Source organism: Aspergillus candidus, assembly GCF_002847045.1.
Source record: "Aspergillus candidus strain CBS 102.13 unplaced genomic scaffold BDW47scaffold_36, whole genome shotgun sequence".
Classification (NCBI taxonomy): Eukaryota; Fungi; Ascomycota; class Eurotiomycetes; order Eurotiales; family Aspergillaceae; genus Aspergillus; species Aspergillus candidus.
In genome coordinates this window covers 260733-280353 of record NW_020194041.1, presented here as the reverse complement: position 1 = coordinate 280353, position 19621 = coordinate 260733, and the positions used below count along the sequence as shown (strand labels likewise).

General features: G+C 48.9%; 8 protein-coding genes across 8 annotated transcripts; 6 read left to right on the top strand and 2 right to left on the bottom strand.

Moving 5' to 3' along the window:
• The first annotated feature begins 280 nt into the window (after nt 1-280).
• On the top strand, nt 281-2349 carry BDW47DRAFT_51873 (uncharacterized protein). The gene is made up of 3 exons (XM_024819214.1): nt 281-716; nt 792-1008; nt 1064-2349. Exons 2-3 carry the CDS (start codon nt 826-828, stop codon nt 2285-2287), a joined length of 1407 nt encoding a protein of 468 aa, XP_024670411.1. The 5' UTR covers nt 281-716; nt 792-825; the 3' UTR covers nt 2288-2349.
• Nucleotides 2350-2768: 419 nt separating this feature from the next.
• BDW47DRAFT_127361 (carbon-nitrogen hydrolase family protein) lies at nt 2769-3741 on the top strand (the record flags this gene model as incomplete). Its single annotated transcript, XM_024816701.1, has 2 exons — nt 2769-2841; nt 2912-3741. 2 exons carry the CDS (start codon nt 2769-2771, stop codon nt 3739-3741), a joined length of 903 nt encoding a protein of 300 aa, XP_024670410.1.
• A 142-nt stretch (nt 3742-3883) lies between these two features.
• BDW47DRAFT_132850 (amino acid permease/ SLC12A domain-containing protein) lies at nt 3884-5704 on the bottom strand (the record flags this gene model as incomplete). The annotated part of the gene is made up of 2 exons (XM_024817676.1): nt 3884-5066; nt 5208-5704. The coding sequence occupies 2 exons, from the start codon at nt 5702-5704 to the stop codon at nt 3884-3886; spliced, it is 1680 nt and encodes a 559-aa protein (XP_024670409.1).
• A 1835-nt stretch (nt 5705-7539) lies between these two features.
• Nucleotides 7540-8546, top strand: BDW47DRAFT_118859 (uncharacterized protein; the record flags this gene model as incomplete). The annotated part of the gene is made up of 2 exons (XM_024815265.1): nt 7540-7719; nt 7776-8546. 2 exons carry the CDS (start codon nt 7540-7542, stop codon nt 8544-8546), a joined length of 951 nt encoding a protein of 316 aa, XP_024670408.1.
• Nucleotides 8547-9659: 1113 nt separating this feature from the next.
• BDW47DRAFT_132849 (lipase/thioesterase) lies at nt 9660-10888 on the bottom strand (the record flags this gene model as incomplete). Its single annotated transcript, XM_024817675.1, has 2 exons — nt 9660-10768; nt 10831-10888. 2 exons carry the CDS (start codon nt 10886-10888, stop codon nt 9660-9662), a joined length of 1167 nt encoding a protein of 388 aa, XP_024670407.1.
• A 1004-nt stretch (nt 10889-11892) lies between these two features.
• On the top strand, nt 11893-13488 carry BDW47DRAFT_132848 (wax synthase family protein; the record flags this gene model as incomplete). Its single annotated transcript, XM_024817674.1, has 1 exon — nt 11893-13488. One exon carries the CDS (start codon nt 11893-11895, stop codon nt 13486-13488), a length of 1596 nt encoding a protein of 531 aa, XP_024670406.1.
• A 727-nt stretch (nt 13489-14215) lies between these two features.
• On the top strand, nt 14216-14804 carry BDW47DRAFT_127356 (cell wall mannoprotein 1 family protein; the record flags this gene model as incomplete). Its single annotated transcript, XM_024816700.1, has 2 exons — nt 14216-14545; nt 14613-14804. The coding sequence occupies 2 exons, from the start codon at nt 14216-14218 to the stop codon at nt 14802-14804; spliced, it is 522 nt and encodes a 173-aa protein (XP_024670405.1).
• Nucleotides 14805-17558: 2754 nt separating this feature from the next.
• BDW47DRAFT_132847 (cytochrome P450) lies at nt 17559-19246 on the top strand (the record flags this gene model as incomplete). The annotated part of the gene is made up of 3 exons (XM_024817673.1): nt 17559-17715; nt 17765-17824; nt 17895-19246. The coding sequence occupies 3 exons, from the start codon at nt 17559-17561 to the stop codon at nt 19244-19246; spliced, it is 1569 nt and encodes a 522-aa protein (XP_024670404.1).
• Nucleotides 19247-19621: the final 375 nt, after the last annotated feature.

The following is a 19621-nucleotide window of genomic DNA, read 5'->3' as shown; positions in this document are numbered from 1 at the left end:
GTATGCCTTCATGCCACGGAGTAATGTGATGCTAGATAACACGAGTGCGAGAGGTGGGGACGGATTCTTGGCTCTAGAGCCTCACAGAATAGGAGGCCTGCATAGTGACGTTCACTATTGAGTTTCCTGCCCCTGATATTCATTAATCGACCCCACAGGCGTGGGGGATTCGGACGCTCGTCACGGTGGGTATCGGAAGCCTCCCATCACTAATCTTCATTGATCGAACGAACGTCGGGGTGGATTTCTGGGAAAACCCCCGAAACATGTGTTGAGATAAGCCCCTGTTACGCTTTGTGAAAACCGGTCTCGGAACACGACTGGTTCACGCCACATTGCGCATCGTCTTCCAACCTCCCTTTGGGCCGCGCGGCGCGCGCCTGCCAAGTCGCAATCGAGAGATCGTCTACTGACGGGCTTCAACAACTATCCGATAGCATCCGAGTGCTGTAACAATTATCAACGGCATACTCAGCTAGCGCTATCTTCGGTTGAACGGCACGTGTCTATCCGATCCTCTTGGTTTGTTCGCTGCTATCGATCGACAGAAACCTTGAAGATCATGTTCCAGGTAATTCCTCTTTCTGGTCGAGCTCGTGACCAGGCCGAGCCAGGGACACAACGTCAGCGACTGATAGGGGATCAACCTTAAATTAACCCCTTGCCGACCTGAATCTAATCTGATCGTTTCAGACGAATTTAGAAAAATTAGACAGGTGAGTACTGGTCAATGCCAACAATCTCCCCTGGCCATTTCATCAACAACTGTCAGGAATTAACATCCCTGGTAGTCTATTCTAAGATCTGATTTTGCCAAATTACAACATGGCCGCCCTGACATTCCGGGCGCTGTTTTTGGCAGCCCTTTTGGCACTCCTGGTGCCCTACTGCTCTGCATTTCGATATAGCAAGTCCGAATATGGAACCGTCGAAGGTTCGGAGGAGCAGGATATTTATTCTGCGGAAGCCGGCCTGATGGTCGAGGACGATAATAGTGAAGCAGGCGAGGTAGGTCCAGGTCTGACTGCTACCTCACAGTATTAGCTAACGAGTTGGACAACAGGACCACGGTGACATTAATGTACCAGATGGTGCTAGGTTCACGTCATTCAAGATTAATGATCATGGCCATGAGGAAATGCCCGGATTCATCAATGAGGATATAGAAAACAAGGACATCGAGCACCTCTTTATTGTTCTCCACGGGAGGCTCAGGAATGGAAACACCTACTGGAAGACGATGCACGACTCCGTCACCAAGGCCAGAAAGGATGACTTCCCCGGATCGGAGCGCAAAGTCGCAGTCCTCACGCCGCAGTTCTTCTCGAAGAAGTACAACTCTGGCCAGTACACGGACGTCCAGCTGGCGTGGGACGATCTGAACGCGTGGCAGCCAGGTGGCAAGGCCAACCATCCCGCCAACACAACCCTTACCTCCTTCGACGTCCTGGACGGCCTCGTCAAGCTCCACTCTGACAAGGAGAAGTACCCGAACCTGACCAACGTCACCGTCATTGGCCACGGTGGCGGCGGCCAGCTCGCCCAGCGCTACTCGGCCGTGGGTAACGACCCCCCTGAAAATGTGCACGTTCGGTACATCCACGGCGACCCGTCCTCGTGCATGTACTTCACCCCGGACCGCCCTATCCTCTCAGACAACTCCACCTCGAAGGAATCCTGCACGTCCTACAACACCTGGCGATACGGCTTCGACGACTTCCCCGCCCGGGGAGGCAAGGACATGACGCCCAAGGACTACTTCAAACAGTACCTCAGCCGTGATATCGTCTCAATAGTGGGAATGCAGGACACAGGCAGTGCCGGCGATACGAGCTGCATGGGGAAGCTCCAAGGCGGCAAGAACCGACGCACTCGCAACTTGATCTGGTTCCGATATATCAACACGCTCGCGCGCACGAACGAAGACCTGGAAGGCTTCCCTGGTGAATATGGAGATCTCCCTGACTGGAGCGGCGTGGTGGGTGGAAAGAGCCAGCTGCGACTCGTTGCTGTCCCGGGCGTGGCTCATAACGCGAAGAAGCTCTTCCACGGTGATCTCGGGCGGGGGGCGCTCTTCTCCGATGGTGACGTCGATCCAGGCTGGCGCCCCAAGAACAACGGCAGCAGTAGCGACAGCGGCGGCAGCAGCGGCAGCAGCAGCGGTAGCAGCAGCAAGCGTAGCCCGTCTCCCGATGAGAATTCGAGTGCTGCTGCACATGCGCTTGGACGTCCTGAGTTGGGCGCTCTCTTCACTGGGTTACTAGGTCTGGCTCTTGCGCTCTACTGAGTAAGGAGGCTAGATTTCGTATCCTTCTCTCATTGCCCCATCTAACGATCTTGATATCCCTAGAATTATACCAATCCATGCAATAGAGAGTTTGTTTATTTACTTGCAACTGCACCTTTCTACTACTCATCAGTACTTCCATTTGGTAAACCCACTGATAATTAATTTCTCTACAACCACGACAAAATTTGTGTCTTACCATTCAACCACGCACCACCCTATATACTACATCCGATACTTGTTCAATCAAGTTTCATGCATCACCCAAGTCCTTCCCTACCCCCTCATTATCACATTTGGAGTCCCCTTAATAACACTAACGATACTCCAACAATTGGGGTAAGTAAACCTCGGCATCCCGACAAGCAGGGTTTCTCCAACAGTTGGAGAAAACGAGATGTCCCCAAAATAGTTCGTCCCATACTTAAACACTGCAAATTGCCCCCAATCCATACCTCGTGACAAAGAAACAATCAACATCATGGGATCCTCACAGCCAAGCAGTCCGCTTCTCCAGAAGCCGCTAAAAGTAGCCTGCATCCAAATAGCCAGCGGTACCACCCTCCCGCTCCGTCCCCCCTCTCTCCCCCAACCCCACTACAGTAACTAACACACACAATATAGGCCCCGACAAAACCAAAAACCTCGCCCAAGCGCGCCAGAAAGTCCTCGAAGCAGCATCCTCCGGCGCCAACCTGATCATCCTCCCAGAATGCTTCAACTCGCCATACTCAACCGCCCAGTTCCGCGCCTACGCAGAGCCCCTATCGCCCTCACCCGACGAAACCACCTCGCCCAGCTTCTTCGCCCTGGCCCAAATGGCCCGCGACAGCGGCGCGTTCCTCATCGGTGGCACAGTCCCCGAGCACGATACCGACACAGACCGCATCTACAACACCAGCGCGGTATACTCACCGCAGGGGGAGTTGCTCGCCTCGCACCGGAAAATGCACCTCTTCGACATCGACGTGCCCGGCGGGATGTCCTTCCACGAGTCAGACACGCTCTCAGCTGGTAACCGCATCACGGTCGTCGATCTCGACGGATACGGGCGAATCGGTCTAGGAATCTGCTACGACATGCGCTTCGCAGAGCCGAGCGCAATCGCAGCGCGGCACGGCGCTTTCGCGCTGGTTTTCCCGTCAGCGTTTAACACGACGACTGGGCCGCTGCATTGGGAGTTACTGGGTAGGGCGCGGGCGGTCGATAACCAGGTTTATAGTGTTTTGTGTTCGCAGGCGAGGGGCAAGGATGGGGGGTATCCGGCTTGGGGGTATAGTCTTGTGGCGGATCCGATGGGGAGGGTTGTTGCGGGGATGGATGAGAAGGAGGGGATTGTTTATGCGGTGCTTGAGCCGGGCGTTATTGGGGAGACGAGGGTGGCGATTCCGGTTACGGGGCAGAGGAGGTTTGATGTTTATCCTGATCTTGGAGAGTTGGTTAGGTTGAGGTAGGTGGGCTGGGTTGGGGATGGGGAGTTGGGTTGATGTGATGGTGGTGGATGTGATGGGGGCGTGTTTTCTGCTGGGTATGTAGGAATATGAAACCTTGCGGTTTGATTTACTAGTCTATTGCCTGTAGATGTCTGTAGGGCTGTCATTCGAGCGTTGAGCGGGGCGTCCTGCGTCGAAATCCGACCATACGACCCATTTCAGCCCAGAACCCTACCGGTGGGGTGATGATAGACTCCTCGTAGGCATCAATCGCCGGCCTCTCCCAGAGAAGATCCACCTCGTGAGGTCTAATCCAGCGCGTTCTCTTAACAACCTTCCAAAACGCAAACAGACACGGAGCGACGAGCTGCATCGTGTAGTTCGAGAAGAACTTAGAGACGCTCCACGGGGTGAACGCGCTATATCCGTAGAAAACAAGTACTAGGGAGTGTATTACAAGCCCCACGTAGGCAGCGTAGGGCTGGAAAAATCCGTAGTACGGCATCTTTTTCCGGTCGACGCCCTGCGCCTGACACGCGCGGTAGTAGTGCACGAACGTGATGGACATGATCAGGAAGTTGACCAGACCCCCGCCAGTGATGAGATTCACGAGCCAGGTTAGCACCGTCGCTGAATCGCTGCCGACCTGGAGGAACGAGAGAAACGGGAACAACATCACGATGCAGAAGCAGTAGATCGGCACGCCTTGCTTGTTACAGTAGCGGAGGAGCCTAGGGGCGCGGCCCGCGAGCGCCAGACCGTAGAGCGATCGTGTCGCACAGTAAGTGTAGGTATTTCCGGCAGAGAAGATCGAAGTAAAGATCAGCGCATTCACAATATGGGGTAGCACGCTGACGCCAAGGTTCTTCATCGCTATCACGTATGGTGAAGCCGCCGCTGTGCCGTCGCCACCACCGCTTCCAAAGTAAAGGTCGACAAGAGCGGGATCGTTAGACGCGACGACTATTCCGACTGCGAGGGCTCCGACGACGAAGAATATGCAAAATCGGTAGTACACTGTTTTGAAGGCCGCTTTGATGTACACGCTTGGACGTTCGGCCTCGGCGGCTACCATTGAAATATACTCCGGTCCTACGACCGTGAAGCAGGCGCTCCATAGAGCGGCGAGGAAGCCTTCAAAGCGACCCAGATCGCCCTTGGTGTGGAATTCGACGAATGCCCCGGGGGACTTCCAGTGGCGGAAGCCGTATGCCTCGTGCTGGGGATTTCCGCCCACCATGGTGATGAAGGTGAAGGAGAAGAGGATGAAAATTAGGATGAGCTTGCCTCCGGAGAGCCAGAACTCGGCCTCCCCGTAGAAGCGGACTGCGAGGATATTTAAAGCGCTGTATTGTCGTTTTGTTTTAGGTCAGCTAGCGTTCCAAATAGAGAATAGCATCCCCACGATAAAGGGAGAGTCCAGGGACGCTGAAAAACCACAATAGCTGGATATATGAAAGGGACCAGCCCAAGAATAGTCGTCTTACGCATAGCAGATAATAACAGCAGCACAGACACCAGCCGTCGGGCCAGGCCTTGTAACCTCACTATTCCAGAAGGACATAACCATGCTCAGCGCGGTAATCTCAAACGGAATCAGCAAGGCTTCATAGAAGAAGAAGTTCCACCCGGCCATGAATCCCAGAGCATCGTCCACCCAATGTCCGGCAAGACGAATAAAACCGCCCGATACGGGCATGTAGGTGGTCATTTCTGCGATCGAGTTATTGACTAGGGCTAGAACGCCGGAGTAGAGTGTGTAGGCAAGCAATAGACTGGCAGGACCGCCTTTTGCGAGACCACCGCCGATGCTGATGAAGAGCGCGGTCCCGATTGAACCCCCTGCCGCGATGAGTTGGATTTGGCGGTTGTTGAGGCGGCGTTGGAGACTGCCCCAGCTTTCGCTGCTCTCGGAGCTTGTGTCGTCTGAGTATGGTGGGATAGGGGGTACAATCTCTGGGGGATTTTTCTCGTTCAGTGTCATCTTGATGATTGAGTTAAGAACCGGGCAAAACTAGACGTGGAGGTAAGAAAAACTGGCATCGGAGGGATAAACTGGTGATGGGTTGAGGAGGTGGATAACAAAGAAATGAGGTCAGACCCTCTATCAATCTTCCACAGTCTGTACAGTCAGTAGTGACTTATCATGGCTGTGACTTCACATCCCTGCAACGCTAGGCATGGGAGATATCTTCCGATGTCACCTGGATTGACGTATCAAAGAGCAGGCCTCTGACGCAATAGTATCTTATCTCTAGGTTGATTATAATCAATAAAACCAGGATGTGCTAAGACCCATGTGGCTGAAGGGATGAGCGGACGGAAAGAGCGAATAGAAGTATCCAGGGCAGTGAGGGCTTGGATGTCCTCTCACAAGCTACCATATTATAGGCTCAACGAATACGCGTGGTATCACAACACCCAGTCTTTAGTCACACGTCTCACAATCTCGATAGCATGGTTCCAGTAATTACGGCTTCTTGAGCGCCGCAGTTTACTCTGCAATGCGCCTATCCGTAGAGCGGAGGGCCCGAGTCCAACTACTGATAGAATAGGTCCAATTCTCACGTACTTATGTGTGGGGAAGGGATCTCTGATGCTGTTGTAAGTATTCTGACAGTTACTACAACTTTATACGATCTAGGTCTGCATTATCCTTTTCAAAGCGAAGAGCGTTGATTGTCTCTTAGGGTTATCAAGATTAGTACATTTCTGATTAGTAAATTCCTTGGCTATTGGATGCGTCCAACAAAGAAATTAAAGCATTGAATACTCTCCACCCCCTCCGAAAAAAAAATAAAATAAAATAAAGGATAAGGAATAAAAAAAAAAAAAAGAACTATGAAGATAGAGGTAGTAATTACTGACATGTAAACTGTTCCTTTTGAAGAGTAGAGTAAATCAACGAGGGGTCTTAGATTTACTTTGCTGGCGTGTTTTCATCCAAAGGCATCAAACACAGCGAGAATATTGATCAATTTTTTTCTTAAGATTAGGACAAGTTGATATGATAAAGTCCTGTAAATTAAAATAGTTAGTAAGATAATAGACTTAGCTAGCCCATAAAGCTATGACTTGCTCTATCATGTTCTAGTATAGATGCAAGTCTGCCTTCTTGATGAGCTTTGACAAGTCTATTCGGTTAGAGCCTGTTAGGGGACCAAGGTGGTTAACCCACTATCTTGGTGTGCTCAGGTAATACCATTTCATAACTCAGAATATGAAAATAAAACCTATATGGTAGATGAATCTATTGCTATCCCTCTCCTGCTCTGTGTTGATTTTTAATAAAGATGTGGTAATATGGAACACGGTCATCCCTTGGTCATGGGCCAGCATACTACACCGTATTTAAAAGATTGTTAGACACTTATCGTTAGCGCTTAATGGTTGCAACATGCAGAGGTAGTTCTTAGTTGTGGTCAGGAAGAGATGAATGTGAGATTGGAGGAAACATCGCTTCAAAAGCTTATTTCTTACATGTCATTGAGCTTTCATATTCGGTTGCTTGTTCGTTCTTATCTCTTTATCAAGGGAACAATGGGATTGTGCTATTTATTTCCTTGAGCCTATCGTATACAAGAGATGTAGGGTGTAATAGTCTTTGATGCTCTTGCTATGTGGTCGTCTCCCTATGCCTTTGTCCTGTTCCCTTGTTGTCTTTTCTCTTCTAGCCCTAGTCATAGATGTAATATATATAGGTGTCTTAAATCTACATATCCTGTCAGTTCCTGATCATTGTTATTGGTCTCCTTCTTGTCCTTCCCCTTCTCTCTTTTTCTTCCTTCTAACACTAACAGACAGAACAGATCGAGCAAAATGCCATGCGGGTTGTCATTCCTTCCCAAAAGAGCAATGTCTGACTTCAAGTATACCGACCAGCCGCTGTCATACAAGCTGGCTATGCAGGTAGGGGACCTCCTTCGACAAGCCCAGATTCCTCACATCCTATGGGGCGAGAAAATGTTCGATCTACTCTTGCTTAATAGCAACGTTGGGGTAAGTATATAGACACCATATTCCATACCCCCTATACACATACTAACTCACTGCAGACCCTAGACTTCGTCATTACAGATCATCATATGGACAACGCAATTCACATATTGAGAGACGCCGAGTTTCAAGATGAGGTAGAGACACTTCAGAACAAGAACTGTAGGTGGCTCAAAGACAAGCAAGAGAACATTCGACCCCTCCAGCCCTGGCCATCCCACTGGTTCCATCTCGACCCCAAGCCAGCCTGTAAGGACACCTACTGCCAGGGTCACTGCGGCCGCTCAGTACGTCTGTACCTCAGATGTCATGCGGACCTCGTCCTACATCGAAAGTCGGATTGTCTCTGGTCATTCCCTGATTTTACCCTCGACGATCCGGACTACAATAATCCCAACTATATGCTCGCTAACGACCGCCGGCTTCCGGAAAGTGAACCAGAGGATCTGGGCCGGATCTCTGCCCCCAATTGTCGGCTCCAGATCCTTACCCCCGCGTGCTACATTGAATCTATCATCACTCTCCGCGCGCGTGACTGGCTGGCCACTGATCAGGGAGAGCATTGGTATAAGATCTTGCTTCGTATTTTCAATACTCATAAGAATCGCCCAATTCCTGGTAGATGCGCTCTGCTTGGGCCTACACTCCTTCGCGAGCCGTTTCAGAAGTGGTGGAGTCTTTTTTTGAAGGACGTTCCGCCCTATGATCATGACCTCGTTGTAGCACACCTTCGTGAGATAGAAGCTGGTTTTGTAGAGTTGCGGGAAGCTTTGATTACAGATGGTGGTCTTCCTGAGACGCCGTTTATCTGGGCTCTGAGAACGGTTTGAATGTGGGGTTTTGTAGGCATCTTTATGCTTTTTTCTTTGGGTTTTATTTGACTAACTTAGCTATTATATAGACTATGCTGCATGATCAAATGATTTGTTCATTGTAGATGGAAAAGTATATCAACATGTACGGCTGCTCTTGCCTCTTTTGATATAAGCTCTAATCAGTGCTGCTCAACACATGGGTATATATCCAGAATAGTATCAACAAGTTCAAAAACCTAATATGGCCCAATCTAGTAGGAGAGTAATTTACCTCATTCCAGTAATCAACCAAAGCTACACTGCCCTAATACCAGTGGTGGGTTTGGCATGGTCAATCGTAAAAAATGATCTCCAAGAGCGTCACAAAGCGGGCCCAGAGACGTGATCTAATCATGACTCATTCACTGTCATATATGCTCCTTCCATATTTGGTAATTCTTATTCCTATATAAGAGCATCAGCCATTTCCCCTCCCACCTGAAACTTTCTCCTTCTTCCATACCACTCTCATCTCATCTACTTCAAGCAATCTTTCTTCCATCTCTCATCAGACTTCTATCCATCTTACCCTTCAACAACTTTCATCATTTATCTCTAGCGTATTGTACGCTCAGTATTCAACAAGGTGGGTACTTATTCCGATGACCCGGGATGGCACATCGTGTAGGAGGAGCTCTGAGGGTTTATAAAAACCTGGACGAGGTTTCCAAGATCCTGGCGAGGAATGTAGTTTACCCATTTAGCCATGATATTTTTTGGGGTTAAACCCATTATCTTTCTATAGGTTTGTTCTAGCCCGAGTGTGGACCTGGGAAACTGTTTCTGTATGGTCCTCGTCTAGGCTCTGGCTTCCTTGCGGAGTCGAAAAACGGGAAAGCGTAAAGAACGTGATTAGGTGGTCTCAGACGGTGGGGAATTTGACTGATACGATACAGTTTTTGCTAGACTGTTTGCTTCCCTTGCACACTATGTTGAAGTCTAGGAGATCCAGCGTCCTTGGGGCGAAAGTAGTTACAGATGGATAGAGCATTAGTAGACATTGAATGCACAGCGTTGAACAGAACCGTGTCTGGGTACATTTCGCAGCTCATCGATCCAAGTGTCATTTTTTATGTTACAACACATTCTTCAGCAATTCTCTAGAAAAGCTAAAATCGCCCTCATCATACGTCCATCATGGTACCTCATGACGGAGTCAATCGCAGGCTGGACATGAGTGTCACCAGGCGCCACAGCAAGGACAAAGTCACTTTCCTTGATCCGGTCAAGGTCCCCCTGACCATCAACACGGACAGTCTCACCCCCAAGAAAGTCCCGCCCAAAGCCAACACAAGAATCAAAGATGACCTCCCCAGTCCCCACTGCCAGTATCGCTCTGCGACACACAGCACGCTCTCCCCCACCAGGAAAAAGCCTCTTCCATAAAGCGAGCGAACCCTCCGCCTCAAACGGATTACACCACACATCATCTAGCACCGGGTTATAAAGATCCGTGAACTGTGTCACTCTATCCAACGTTAAATGATCGTGTCGTGCTTCGGCTCGCACATCCCTTTCTTCGATAGCAGACATCGCCACCCAGGGAGACACGAGTAAGACGGCCTTGAATTGACCACCATTGAGATCGAGTGGGGGTGCGTGTGGTGACGGATGGGTGATGTGGGCTAACAAACACGCTGTGAGATTCCCGCCTGCGCTGTCGCCGCCGATGATGAGGTCCTTCACTTCGATGCCTTCGTCCTCGAGGAGGAACCTCAGGCTGGCGACGGCTTGAACTAGTTGGCTTGGGTACTGGTGCTCTGGGCTGAGCGCGTATTCCAGAAAGATAACCTGCTTCGCGTGACAGGCTGCGGCGCAGCGCAACAGGAAGGGGATGTGTGCTTCGGCTCGGATGGGGTTGTGGTAGCCTCCGCCGTGGGAGTAGAGTATTGTTGGTCCGTCAGGCTGTGAGTTAGGAGCGGTGACGAAGTGGAGGATTGGTGCGGGGATGCTGTGTTTGTCTCCTAGAGTCACGTTGTCTAAAGAGATTGCTTTATGCTCTAGACGGTGTTTGCGACAGTAGTTTTCAATCCTGGGGCCTGTTAAAGGCTTGCGTAAATGTAAAGCCTGTTGCTTCTTTGTTAAGCTGGCTTCAAAGGCATGTAGGTACGCCAGGGCGAGTTTCTGCCGCCAGTTTAATAGAGATGCTTCACCGCGTGATAGACATAGCGATGTGAATCTGGCTGTGAGGTGGATGACTGTATACAGAAGGGTCAGAATTGGTCAGGGCTACTACGTGAGCGAGACGGTAAGGACCTACCCAATAAGGGGACACGCCACGCGAGTGAAACAATGTCAGAGATGCTTAAGAGCCCCATAGCTGCGGTATGCGACTACCATGAGTATCCAATGCCACCTTTATTACTTAGGGAGTTGTGTTGAGGCTGTATCGAGTGAAAAGTGGAGATGCAAAATGCGGAGAGAGAGACCGTAGGGACCTCGGCTGTTAGTTGCTTGGCGCCTCTGGGCATGTCAGCGAGGCATTAGGGCCTGAGGGCTTGTATACAGATTAGCTATGTATATTAGTGTAGAAATATTAAAATGATATAGATGTCTAGCAATATTGTAGTAGTATTGTTCTTTTTTCTATGTTCGTAATCTTTTGGGTTATGAGTATTCGTATGTTTGCCCAAATTTGTCGTCTTGAAACTAAGTTCTGTAGATTGGATTCTAGGTTTATGTCAATTAGGACCTCAACAGTCTAGGTTCTATAAATGAGGGTGTGAAATCACATGTGGTCATATGCAGGCAAAACTTTGTATAATCAGAATCATTTATACCACCACTGGCTTACAGAAGTAGTAGGGCCAAACGTTTGATGGTATAGGGTTTCGGAGAAACGCCGAGATTAGTATACTTTATTTATTACTGAAATTGAATGTTCTAAAATGACCTATCAGTAAATTTGATACGAAGAAATTTGTGGAGTAGAATTTAGCTTTTGTGAGAGGAGATTGGAGCTCTTGCTTCCATCTCCCTTGCGTTGATGTTGGTGATTCTCGAACAGACCAAAGGGACAGAAGATACTTCCATAAGTGCATAAGTCATGAGCTATAAATCGTTGACAAAGTAAGTTATATTTTCAGTGCCTATAAGTGGGAAACCATGCATGATCTATATACTGTGATGGATCTGAACGGGCTAAAGGTATCTATTTTGTCATCTATCAGATTCTCCAGAGGTCTCATAATGACATGTTCCTCCTCCAAGCAAGCTCTCTTGTGCTTGAACCCAGATATAAACCCATAATATTGACGCCTCTCTGCACACTCTCGCTGATTACCTTAACTCCCCTTACCAGTAGGGCTGACTCCATCTGAAGATGGTCGTCTCAAACCTCACCATCGTCCAAGAAGCATGGTTTCAAAAGCAGGCCCTAGTGGAGAATCTCTTTCAAAGCGGCGAATTGCAGCCCGTGCTGTTGCATCATGCCCTTCTCTTAACCATTCCACCATTTGTGGCCGCCATGATCCCGTCACACTCAGTTCCGTGCATCCGGAAAATACGGCTCTTCGCATATCTTTGGACGGTTGGTATGGGATTCTGGATTCTGCAAAATTGCCGGGCCTCATACTTTGCAAATGGTTTTTGGCTTGGATTGATGGTGGCGTCTTTTGCTTGTCGTTGGGCGTCCCTATTGGTTTTCCGAGATGTAGAGACGGATTTTCGCCGAATCGAGCGTCATACTGTTGCAGTACAGAGAATGACGGATCTCCTAACCCTCGCTGATGGCAATGACTCTCGGAGCAAGAATAATAACGAGAAGGAACAGAATCGTGCATCGGAGTGGAACGCGCGCCAGGGAGAACGGGAGGTTTTCCAGTGGCAGGGATATCCTCGGAACTTCTGGCATCGGGTTAGCTGGATCTTCTGCCTTTCTTTCAGCCATCGAGGCAGCGCCTGGAACTGGCGCAGTAAATCCTCTCCGCCGCTCCCAAAGCCCCTGCTCGAGCAGCTTGCAAAACACCCAGATGACCCCATGGATATCGGGGATGTACCGTTCCAGCCCGCCAGCGTCCTTTCTGCTTTTGCAGTAGTCTGTAAAGCCTACATTCGATTTCGTCTCTTTAAGCTGGTGGCAATGGGTGATCCATACTTCTGGGGCGAAATCGACTCTGACATGCCCCTTCCGGGGACCTCCATCGCGCTTCCTGCAACTTCGAGTCTCGTCCGCGGCTATCGCACCTTCCTATGCACGTTTGCTGCTCACACTGCGATGACTTTCGTGCATGCTATTGTCTGTTTCTACATTATACTGTTGGCGTATATTTCCCCGAAGCTCTCGAACCTTCTACTTCTCCAACCAGCCGATCAAGCCTGGCTCTACCCCAGTCTCTTCGGACCCTTCTCGGCAGTCTTTGATCGCGGCCTCGCCGGAATGTGGGGAACGTGGTGGCACCAGTACTACCGATTCGATTTCTTGTCGTGCTCGAAATGGATTATGCAGTTTCTTCCACTGCTGGTCGTAAGATCCAGGGTAGCTCACGGCCTCGTGCAAACGGTGATAGGCTTTGCTGTTTCGGGACTCGACCACGGGCTCGGGAGTTACACGGCGATTGCCGACACGAGGCCGCTGACAGGGACGGCCTTGTTCTACGGGTTACATGCAGTGGGGGTCATTGTTCAGGGGCTTTGGAGTACGTTCGTTGCTTGGAGGCTGCCGTTTTATCGGCGCATACCGCCGAGGTTTCTCAGATGGGCGAATGTCGTCGTCGCCCTTGGGTATTTCCACCTTACGGCTCCGTTGATGCTTGATGATTACGCTCGCTGTGGGATCTGGCTGACGGAGCTGGGTCCTCTAAGCATTCGGTGGAATGCGTTACTATCAGGTGGCGATACATGGTTTGACTGGGATTCGAATGTGGTGCAACTGTGGCGGGGGAAAAGCTGGTGGACTAGTGGGATCCGGATCTTGTAAAGGTAGTATGGTATTCTACTGTGTTTTTCCCATTTTGACATGTCTTATATCTACTCTTTATTGCTTGGTATCATATACACTTAGCTCTCGAATAAACAGCGAAATCAGCTACTTGGAGTTCGAAAGTAGTCTAGAAGTACTCTTCTCACTGCGTCAAACTGTATACCACCCGGAGTGAGCCCTCAACTACCTCAGATAGATCAAAATAAGTATTTTACTGCACTCTGAGTTGCCTGCGTACACTGTGAATCTACTACATCTAACTAAGTTGGGTCACCTGCTCAACCCCTGACACCCTATTCATATTCGATGCATCTGAGGTTGCAGCACTCGGACATCAAACACATGTTCGCCCTTGCAGAATCTCACAGTGCTGCGGAGTATTGTTGATGTTATAAATAATTTGACTTTATCAGATGGGATTGATATTTGACGACCGGAATAATGTTGCGCTGCTGCAAGGGATAGCTGATATCGGTTTATTCCCGCGACTGATATCAGGCTATGGGGTAGTTTTCGACGTCAGGCCCTCTCCCTTGCAGTTGTCTATATACAGGGTGATGTGAGCCGTTGGAAGCTACCCAAAGTCTCTACAGTGACAATTGATGTCAGATACATAAAAGCTCCTCCAACCTTCGTAGTTCTAATGCAATACATATAAGATCTTATTCCGCGTATCCTCACCATCTCTCTTTTTTCATAACCTCCGTTCAGCAAATCAACCAAAATGAAGCTTCATTCTATCTTGGCCGTTCTCGTGTCCACCCAGGTGCCCGTGGCCATCTGCAGTGCCCTCCAACAAAGCCTGTCTAGCATGAGCCAAGTGCACGGCCACGTCAAGAACGTTCACAAAGCAGTCGAGTCTTACAACGGGGGCATCATGGACCTAGTCAAACTCAGCTATGCCAGCAACAATCTCGACCGTGCAATCGACGAGGCAATGCAGCACAATAGTCAGCGCGAGCCACTTGACGCGGACGAATTTGAGCATTATAGCAAGTCTTTCGATGAGTTCCACCCTGCTGTTGTCGAGACTATGCGGGCGCTAGGCCGCAAGGTAAGCATTGCCAAGAGAAACTTCAGTATTTATTATTGAGTACTGATGCTCAATCATGCAATAATAGGCCTCCCACTTCAAGTCAACCGGCTCCAAGACGGGCAATCGGATCGTCATCCAGGCGATCAAGCAACGGCAGGAAGAATTTCTCGACAGTATTAGGAAAAGTGTTCATGAGGATAATGTGACTGCCCTGGATACGGGATGTGAAGACATTGATTCTGCATTTCGGGATACCTACGACGAGTTCTGGCTTTGATTCTGTTCGACTTTGGGGTAATAGCGGACTGGGTTACCGCCGTTGGCTTGACGTCTGAGCCTTGTCTTTTGGGGATGTCGGCTTGAGATGTGTTGATCTACATATACTTTTTGATTCTTTTGGAAGAGAAGAAATTTTCTTGTATCAATTTGAAGGACATTATCTATTACCTCTCCCAAGTGGGTTACTTGTGTCTTGCCAGTTCTTACTGGGGAATTCGTAGTACCAACGGTCAGCATTTGTTTTCTGTCTTCTTTCGGCCCTTATTGTAAATTTATCTGCTTAATATTTAATACATGTAATAACTTCGGATCCAGATCCAGAATGCAGGTGGCTTTTTTTCAAATAGCCCAATATTCTGTCGATCATAACTTTAAAAACCAAGATCTTAGGCATCACCTGTCAAATCTACCCCTGTAGAATGTCTATGGCTCGGGGTGTGGAATATTGACAGGAGATCTATTACATGAATTAAATAGTATCTAGTTGATCAAATATGGGTTGGCCCATAGCAACTACGACCGCCGTTCGAGAAGCAATGGAAGCAGGCTCTTATACCGATGGACCTTCCCTACTTCCAATAAAAGGCACCCAGCACAGCGCAGGTGAGTTTTTATGTTTTTTTGGAAGTCATTCGATCAGATACACTGGACAGGGCCTCAAGTTGAATAACAAGCTTTAGAGGTACAAAATGTTTACATATACGCCAACCGCCTATTTGATCCGCGATCGAGCGGCCTCGACTGGAATTGCAGAGAGCCCATGGAGAAAATGGCCATCCCGCAACTGAACAGACCATTCGACAAGCTGTATCACATGGGTGTTGTCTGCCTTCCTGCAAGTTTCTGCTTGGACGACTCCCTAACGCTACTCGACAAGCTCGCGGAAGGGCTTCTCTATCAGCATGAAGGCTGGTTGGCGTTCAGCGCGGCCTCCGGCAATGGCCGCAAAGTCCCACGATTTCTGCTGAAGATGATCTCGGCCTTGGAATACGTGGGACAAACACGCAAGTCCAGCGAAGAAATAAAGTGTTTGCGTGAGTATTGATGCAATATTCACAGGCCGGTGGCTGCCGTTTACTAAGTTACTACTCCTCGCAGAACAGGAGATACTAAGGGTTGACAGAGAGAAAAAAAAGCGCCCAGTATATCGAGCCATACACTTCAACTGCCATGACTTTGCGATAAGCTTCGCTGCCCTACTGGTTGACCAGCCTGTGCCGATTTCTCAGCTGAGAGATCTCTCCTGGTACTCCGAGCATGCGAAGTACAGGTTCTGCAGGCTCCACGCGCACTACTCCCCGCGTGTTATAGGTCTATCTCTCTGTTTGTCAGTTGTTTTCTTTTTAGCAGAGAGTGTTGGTGTGGGAATTCCAAGAATTGTAGGTATTTATATGGCCTTTTTGGCTGCTGTGTTAGTAGTCTGTCATGTGTTGTGGGAGGCCAGCAAGAGAACTGCTGAAAGGGCTCGCTTTCACTGGAGAAGTGTTCTTCAAAAGCGCTTTCCATTGTTAGACGTCGTCTGTATTAATTTGGCACAATATGGCAATGGATGGGCTTCTATGGACGGAGCTGAGAAATAAATTCAGCCTAGTGGACGAGGAATAGGATATCATCTTCCGTTTCGTACGAGGTATGGTGATAGGGCATCAGCATTGTTAACCCTAATATATACGCCATATATGATATTATCCCAAAAGAACAATTCAATAGCTTGTTGAGCAGGCCACTGGCTCTCTAATTGTTTTTTTTTTCCTTTTCATTATTACCATGTCATTCTTTCACTCTAGGTATTATTGATCTTAACGAATTATTATCCTATTCTCAAACTCTATCAGGGTACCCTGGGAGTCCTCAACTCTAACAAGATTCAGTATGTATAGACCCAGTCATTTCTACGAGATCCACAAAAAATGTGAACAAATTCGTAGGTGAGGGCTCTTCAAATTACCCTAATCACAGCGTCATCATCAATCTGTGTTCCTGCATATGCTATGTCAGGCTCAGCTTTGATCGCCACTGCGCATATTAGAATCTGCTAGAGGAGAGAATGCCTGCATCAACCCCTTTAATCAAACTGCTGGATTTTTTAGAACTAGTCGGTCCGTCAATAATTGATGGGTTGGTTGCCTTCTTCTTTCTAAGAAAGATAGAAAATAAGAGAAAAATAAAATAAAAAAAAGGGTAAAAAATATTCTGCCCTCATTATAACACGACATGTCATGGAGCGATCTGCATATTGGCATAATAAACTATTGGCAATAAATCGTGGGGCCCATGTCCCTATTCCCCTGCTCAGTGATGCGTCTCACGTCTCACGTCTCACGTCTCTCCCTTATCTAGATACGGATATGAAACTTGGCACTTTTGCAGTTGCCGATATCAGGATAAGTCCTAGATTTTATGGCTCACACGGGAAAGGTACCCACGATGAGATATCAGATGTCTGTCTGTTCTTTGCTTCCACATGACTACCCCTTGCGTGCCGTAGAAATTTTAACTTAGATGTTTCGAACGAGCACTGCAGAATGCATGCTGGAGTCAAGATCTCTTAAACTCCGGGAGGGCCTTAGAAAGTAGTATGTTAACTTGCCAAATCTGAATTCACTATTTGAAATATCAACAACAGATGTCAAGACAATGATCATCGAATATGTTGCCAGCCACCACCCTGCCATTTCACTTGCCGGGCTTACATGTATAGCAGTAGGTTGTTTTTGAGATCCATTCAAACCGAACATGTTCTGAACAATCTATGCAGATATCTGGGTACTGTGTGTACCAAATCTATTTCCATCCTCTGAGCAAATACCCAGGACCTCTAAGTTCCAAGCTCACCTCCTTCCGGGCGGCCTACCATGCATGGACGGAAGACCAACACCTGGATATATGGAGATGTCATCAGAAATATGGTAGACGCCACTAGTCCCAGATTCAACCTAGCGATGCTGACTCCCATAGGTCCCATAGTTCGGTACCGGCCTGATTACATTTCATTCAACACGGTAGATGCATACAAAGGTAGGCAAAAGGCATCTTATTCTCTGGCCTCGAATTTTAGCTGTAATTCACTAACAGACTGCCAACATAGATATCTACTCCGGTGACACGACCACCAAGCCCCGAGTCTACGAGCACCTGCAACGCCAGCACGCAAGTATTCTCACACTGCGCGACAACAAGGCGCATAGCATTCGACGGAGACTGCTGGGTCATGGATTAAGCTCCACGGCGGTGACAGACATGGAGCCTCGAATGCTGCGCCATGTGCGCAATTTCTGCCATGCATTAGGCGCGGGGCTTGATACCACGCAGGGTGAAAAGGGTGCGTGGGGAAGTCCGTTGGAAATGGCCGACTGGTGCAGCTATCTTACGTTCGACATCATGGTGGATATTGTCTTCGGGGTCAGCGGCGACCTGCTCGTTGACCCTTCGCAACGGTCTATAGTGGAGGATATCGGCATCTCCAGTAAAAGAGCTTTTGTGCTGATCAATGCACCGTTGTTGTATCTGGGACGCATGGACAGGAAGCTGTTCCCTGGCTCGGTGAGCAGTCGGAGGAGGTTCTTGCGGCTTGTTGATGAGCTGGTGGCTAGAAGCACGTCGCTTTCGGCGGAGGAGAAATCTCGCGCTGTCGTTCATAGACTGCTGGCCGGGAGGGATGCAGAGGCGAATGGTGGGAATCCGGATATTCAATCGCTCGTCTCTGATGCTACTACTCTGACTGTTGCCGGTATGTTTGATCATCACTTGTCAAGGAACCTAGCACTGATCAATCACACTACAACAGGATTCGACACAACCGCACCAGCCCTAAGCGCCACATTCTTCTACCTAAGCCGATCCCCATCCGTCTACAACCGCCTCGTAACCGAGATCCGCCAGCGATTCTCCTCATCCGACGAGATCAAACAAGGCGAGCCGCTAAACAACTGTACCTACCTGCGCGCCTGCATCGACGAGACACTGCGAATAACACCACCCGTCGCCACTGCCCTCTTCCGGGAGGTCCTCCCCGGCGGCGAGCTGATCGACGGACACCACGTCCCTGCGGGATACCACGCCGGCACAAGCGCATACAGCGTCCACCATCGAGCTGACTATTTTCACCTGCCGAACGAGTACATCCCCGAGCGCTGGCTGAACCCGTCGGAGACGAGGGGTGGGGTGCATAATCCGGCGGCGTATATTCCGTTTCTGCGGGGCCCGCGGTCGTGTTTGGGCCGGTCGTTGGCTTATTGGGAGTTGCTTGTTACGGTGGCGATGGTATTGTGGGAGTTTGACTTGAGGGCTGTGGATGGGTCGGAGGCGGGTGTTGGGGGTGGAGATTCGATGTTGGGTATGCCTGGGAGAAATAATCCTGGGGAGTATCAGCTTTTTGATCGGGGGACTTGTGGGAGGGTTGGGCCAGTTGTGCAGTTTAGACGGCGGGATATAGTGTAGTCATAGAAGTTTGCTATCCTGTTATAGTTTTATTATAATGAAGGAGCACACGCTTTTGTTTGGGTTGGAATGGGCCTTAAACTTCGAATACAATTCAACTTGTCGTCTGTATGCTACGTATGTAGTTTACGTAGTGAAAAGCAGTTCAATGTACTGGAATGCGAATTGGTAGGATCTTATTGTGTGAAAAGTCTCAAGATCGAATACCTAGTACAGAGAGGAAATTGTTGATTGCATTATTCCTGTCTTCTTCCTCGAAGCTTATCCTTTTGTGAGCATTCTGATCAAATGATATCACAGCATAACATCAACCAGTTTCATCAGTCAACCAAAATTTTAACACTTGATTAAAGTTTATCGTCGGAGATAAATGTC

Excerpts from the sequence above, each read along its gene's own strand:
- BDW47DRAFT_51873 (XM_024819214.1), top strand. The coding sequence starts at position 826 with ATGGCCGCCCTGACATTCCGGGCGCTGTTTTTGGCAGCCCTTTTGGCA. Across the intron at positions 1,009-1,063 it reads ATAATAGTGAAGCAGGCGAG|GACCACGGTGACATTAATGT; the intron begins GTAGGTCCAGGT and ends GTTGGACAACAG.